The sequence below is a fragment of the Nicotiana attenuata genome, unplaced genomic scaffold (assembly GCF_001879085.1).
Source record: "Nicotiana attenuata strain UT unplaced genomic scaffold, NIATTr2, whole genome shotgun sequence".
Taxonomy (NCBI): Eukaryota; Viridiplantae; Streptophyta; class Magnoliopsida; order Solanales; family Solanaceae; genus Nicotiana; species Nicotiana attenuata.
The window spans coordinates 362,582-368,881 of NW_017670439.1; the positions used below are offsets into that span (position 1 = coordinate 362,582).

General features: G+C 37.1%; 1 protein-coding gene across 1 annotated transcript; it reads left to right on the plus strand.

The window, feature by feature from the left end:
* The first annotated feature begins 5,115 nt into the window (after positions 1-5,115).
* Positions 5,116-5,902, plus strand: LOC109239431. The gene has a single exon (XM_019405998.1). The coding sequence runs from the start codon at positions 5,212-5,214 to the stop codon at positions 5,791-5,793; it is 582 nt and encodes a 193-aa protein (XP_019261543.1). The 5' UTR covers positions 5,116-5,211; the 3' UTR covers positions 5,794-5,902.
* Positions 5,903-6,300: the final 398 nt, after the last annotated feature.

Below are 6,300 nucleotides of genomic sequence, written 5' to 3' on the forward strand. Positions count from 1 at the left end.
TCCATGTTGGGTTCTACTATGTTTATCCTACATGATCTGATGACTCGTCTGTAACCCCATGTTTAGCCATAACTGGGATCTTCCTGACCAATTACTAACTACTCGTTGGCCCATTCTCATGTCGATATTCCTTGTAACCTTTCTTGGGTTATTTCCTTTGTCTTAACTTACGTCTCGCACTGGATCCTTATTTATTAATAACAGCTCAGGCAGGAACCTTTACTTCCTCTCCTTGACATCGTGCTTGCACAATTTTCTGGTATCATAGCATGTCTGTAGGATTTGAATAAGTGCAATCTCATCCCTTTTTCGTTTTATTGCATTCTTCCTTTACTATTCCATAATTACTAGAACCACTTAATTTTGACGTAATGTCACGTCATTCTACATTCCCCCTTTTGGGGAGTACTAAGAGTTGGAGCTACGACAATCTGCTTATAGATGTTTTTTTTTTCCTCTTCATCTTTGGCATCCTTTCACATTATCAATGACCCTTACTCGCCTAGCAATAATCCTTCTGGACCAAGGATAACAAAATCCTTACTCACAATGGTGTAACTGGCACATACATTCCCTTAAGCTTAACTTTGCCCCCCTTGCTTGCTTTAGGGAAACATCTTCCTGAATGACCATTCTCTGAATTTCCCATGAATCTTCTTTTGTTGTCCATTCTATTATCGCCGGAACGCGATCTGAAATTCTCATGATGCTGACTTGTATCAAATCACTCAGTTCCTTGCTCATGTTTAGTTTATCTTATTCACCAGTCCATACTGCTTCTATTACTCTAGGGTCTAACTTTTCCTCTTGGTAATCACGCTAGAGTTGCGAACTTATTTCTCGAAATGAGGACATGATTGTATGGCCTATACTCTTTTGTTGTCTTAAGGCCCATCACCTTTCGTCTCTTTCTTCATTTGGCTATAGGTTCTGTAACACTCTACCATTTTCATCCATGTATCATACCTTATTCATAATGCTTCCTTATCTCTCTTCTCATTACTCTGCTAATATTTCTGCATATCCCTTTTCTTGTGAAAACTTCAATACGACATTCTTTTGATTTTAGCTTTCCTTTGCTCCATCCAGTGGCTCTTCAAGTCGCTTAACGTTCTCGCTTTACTAGGGACACGAGCCACACAAGGTAATATTTATCTCTTCAAGGCTTATAGTGCATGTCTTTGTAGTACTCATATCTGGATGCACTATTTCAGAGTGCACCATCTGGGTTTCTTATAACGAGATCTATTAGCCTATTTGCAATATCCTTCGGAAATGTCAACTGGCACAAACAATTCATCCATCATATCTTCTTATACTACTTCTGTTAATCCCTATAGGGCATATCTGGAAGGGGTGCGACCAATTGTATATACCTCTGTTACTATTGAATATAACTCAAAAAGCTTATGTTCCTTTGCCTCAATTATAAACGCTGTTGACCTTCATTAATTGGGCGCCTCGTACCCTTCTTCATCTTGCTTCTTTTGCTTGTTGAAACTTGTATTTACCTTCTTAATCTCTCATTTTCTTTCACTATAAAGATGGATAGACATTCTTGCCTTAAGGCTTCTTATCAGGAAGCTTACACCTTTCAATATACCCATGATCTGCTAAAGACCTCACATTTACTTATCGTAGGCATCGTACAAAAATCCAATTCCTATAACTCAGCTCTTCTACAACTATCTCTCTTTCCAACCTTCTTTCCGGATGTAGGTATCGTCTTATTATGAATAAAAAAGGAATTTCAGAATTTGAATTATTATAAGTGAGCTCTACCACATGATCTAGAGTAAGAAGAAAGAGTGATAATCCTAAATGCCCTGTAGCCTCCTGCTTATAAGTGTGGTGCACAACACACCCATAAACAAGACTCTACTAGACAGGGCTTGTAGACTCCCTAGGACAGAACTGCTCTGATACCACTTTTGTCACGACCCAATCCGATGGGCCGCGACGGGCACCCGGTACCTTACTCAACAGAGTACCAACGTAACGTATCTTTCTTATTACATCATTATATACACGTGACATACAGGCCTAGTAGGCCAACATAATCATTTATAAACTCAAACATAGGCCGACAAGGCCGTACAATTTTTCACGTATACGACATATGTCTACAAGCCTCTAAGAATACATAAATGTCATAAAGGTCAGGATAGAGTCCCGCCATACCAAACAATACACGTCTAAATTATACTAACCAAACAAGCAACTCCGAAGCAAATGGAGCGCACCAACACCTTCGCTGAGCTGATAGCCTAATAGGAGGACTGTCAACCTATCAATCGGGGCCTGCGGGCATGAAACGCAGCGTCCCCAGGCAAAAGGGACGTCAGTACAAATAAAGTACCGAGTATGTAAGGTAGGAAAGCATAGACAAGAACAGTAATGTAAAGAGAGATAGAGGAGCTACAACCTGTAACATCTGAGTGCCACTGGGGACTACCGACATGAAATGCATAATACATATATATACATAAACTTTTAAAAATATTCGCCTCTGTGGGCATCATCATCATCATATCGTACCCGGCCTCAAAGAGGACTCGGTAAAAACGTACCCGGCCATCATAAGGCTCGGTAGAATCATACCCGGCCACGTGGAGCTCGGTAAACCCAACTGATCAGTGGTTGCACAATAGGTGCCATACCCGGCCGTCTATAGCGCGGCTCGGTAGAGTAAAATAGATACATATATATATAATGCATGCTCGACTCATGGGATCACGTTCTAAACCTTTCGGAGTGACGTAAGAACATTATGGACATACATACCCTCAATATGAACTTCACTAGGACTTACGGATCATACATACTTTCTTAGAATAACTTTGTACGGAAAGAACAACATGGACAACCTTAGTTGCTAGGAGTAGATTCATTATGAAATAGCGTATTCATTTCACATTAGATCATGCGAAAAGAAAGAAGGAAATACCTTAACATACCTGTTCCTGGAATTATTTGAACGAATATGCTTCTACGATATATGGACGAAATTTACACCTGGGCGAACTTTAAATCTTGGACGATTTTATTCTGATTCTAACGTTTTTGAACGAAACGTTGGCTAGGAGTCGAATTGTTGAATGCTTGAAATCTTTGAACGAAAATCATTTTGCCTTCTCTCGTTCTTGGTTTAAAAACCAAAGACACAAATGTTTGGAAAGAATTGATCTGATTGGAATGAAGCTTGGACGTTTGGATGAAGTTTGAATTGTTGAACGAAAAATCGTTCTGCTTTTCTCACGTCTTGGTGTAGTTAGCTCCAAACGTTATTTATTCTTATTGTTGAAAAGAGATAAGACTTTAAATGCAAAGTTTGGAATTTGCCATTGTTGTATTCTGTTCCTAATGGCCAACGTTTGGAATTGAATTTTCCAAGAGCAAGAACAATGTTCTGTTCTTTTAAATTGCAAAGTCTAATAATGGCCACTAGTCTTATTTGCTAAGATTCAACTCTTAGTCATTTCCTAATTAGCCATCCGGCCAAAAGTGACTACTTAGTCACTCTCAATTTCGTGGCTTCTTGCCAGTGGGGTGGGAGTTTTATTTTATTAATTAATTTTTTTTTATAAACTTATTAGTTAACCGGGTAATGTCCTATTACCCGGTAATTATCAATTACCCGCATAATTTTAAAAATTATCACAAATTACTTAAAATTATATTTATTTTCAAAATACTTCATACATACTTTATATATTATACTACCGTGCTCATATGGTACCTTGCATGGTACTAGTTCATAATTATCGAGTATTATCGCTCGATTCGTATTTTATTCCAAATTGGCCACTTCCAATGGAACTCGTTTTTGTTAATCTGTGTACCCCTTTATCTTGTATAACACTTATTTATCGCTTGTTATAAATAGCGTAAGTACGTTAACGTCAAGATGATCTCATACGTTAATGAAAAGATGATCTCATCCCGAGTCTACGTTGGTTAACTGAAAACGAAATTTTTAACGTACGAAAATGCGAGATTTAACAGAATATCCCAATGAATTCAAGTAGATACAATATAAACCCACAAAAAATATATCTAAAGATCTGAGAACCAAATTAAATTGAGTTATTAATAGAAAAAAAAAAGAAATTAGAATTTATCAGAAGAAAATCGAGTTACAAACCTGGGAACAAGTGAGCTTACTGTAAGAATAGAGAAATGTACAGATCGGAGCTGACGGAGGTTTCCGGCGAGGGAAGGTCGCCGGAGGTGTGTTCCGGCAATAACATCGGCAATGTGCGACCGACGCCGAGTGGAACAGTTCGACATTGACAGTATCAGCCGATTCAGATCTGTTGAGATGCGGCTGTTGCTATAGCCAGAATTCCAACAGCCGGCGGTACTGTTCTTTGCTAACGCTCGTGCAATTCCTAAATAGCAGCCTTTTAGAGTGGCTACATGGTGTCATTTCTACTGTTAAAGTTCCAAATGATTGAACAATTTAAATTTAATATCTTGCTAAATGTTACCTATTGTATCGTATTGCATTGTTACTTTAAATAAAATATTTGTTTTGATTATTAATTAAATTTTATTGTACTGTATTGTTAAATCTATCACTATGTAATGATGAAAGATGCCACTTTATGTAACTACGACCTATTTGGTGTGGTCGCGTCATTACCTTATTTTTTTCTCTCATCTTGCCATTCTTTTTATTAATAAACTCTATTTTATACGTTACCCTACCTTTTCATATAATAGTTCTACCTCCTACCTTACTTTTTCTTTGCAATATTGCAAGTTTATTCTTTATATTGTTAATGTGAACATTATGAAATAACATCTAACGATACAATCTATCCAAACATTATATACACAAAATAATACAGTACAATACAATACAACCATCCAAACAAGCTGTGAATGTGTAGCCAATCTTTTATATGTCTGAGAAAAACAAATAGTGCACCTTCATTTGGTAAAGGAACCCTTTTGCATTGTGTATCTCATTGACACATATTCAATTGTTCTTTGTACTGGCCAAGTTGCAATATCCAAATCTATTTACTAGATCTAGATCCATTTGCTACTTCCCCCTCCCCCCATTTTTTTTCAACTAGCCGTTAATCCTTTACTTAACGGTCTGATTGTCAAATAGTATTTAATCCTCACAACTTCAAATTCTATGCATTACATTCTTCATACAAATTTTTAGATTCTTCATACACAGATCAAAATTCCAAACCAATGGGTCTATCAATCACCACTTCAGATTTTAAAGAAACTGAATTTCACTCTGATCATCATAGAACTCACAAAATATTCCTCTTTACAAATTATATTCTCTTAGGAGCAGCGTCAAGTTGCATCTTCCTTACTCTCTCCCTCCGGTTAATTCCGTCCCTCTACGGCGGCCTTCTTATCCTCCTCCACGTGCTAACAATCGCCGGTGCAGCTTTTAGCTGCACAGCGATTGTTGCCTCAGCGGGTTCTAACAAGTGGTACGGTGTCCACATGGTTGCTACAGTTTTAACGGCTATATTTCAAGGTTCTGCTTCGGTCCTTATATTTACAAGGACTTTGGATTTATTAGAAAAATTTAATTCTTATGTTAGAGTAGAAGATGGTGCAACGATCTTGAAATTGACCGGTGGATTATGCATTTTGATATTTTGCTTGGAATGGGTTGTTTTGCTATTGGCATTTGTCTTGAGGTACAATGCTTTTGTGGAAGGAAATGGGGGAGTTGAAGGTAGTTCAAGTTTTAGCAGCAATTATAAAGTTCAAGATGAGGACTTGAAACATTGGCCTTGTCCATTCCAAGTCTAAATTCAACTTATTGTACATGCCTATTGAATATATTTATTCTTTACTTATGTTTGAGGTCAATGCTCAAATTTTATGAGTTTTATGTAATCACATTCGTTAATTTATGGTTCGACACATATCTTTCATATATACATTTCTCATTTAATTATGATTAAGTAGTATGCATTCTCACTCTAATTTTTAACTGTTAAGATTTAATTGTTTAATTTTGGCAAAATACATAGTTTACCCATCTACCTTGCACCCAAATCCCTGTTACACACCTGTTGACCACGGGTTTAACGTTACACATCAAACCTTTCAAAAGTGTGGCAATGACACACCACTTTTGACCAGCCTAGTTAATACTCAATGCTGTGTATACACGCGCCTATTTAAATTAAAAACAAACGATTTTTTAATTAAAAATGGACAACCCGACCCAAGCTTAAAATAAATCTCAGTTTACAAGCTTTAAAAATAACAAGATAAAAAAGTAGCTATGTGTCTTCCTCAACACCCCCCACC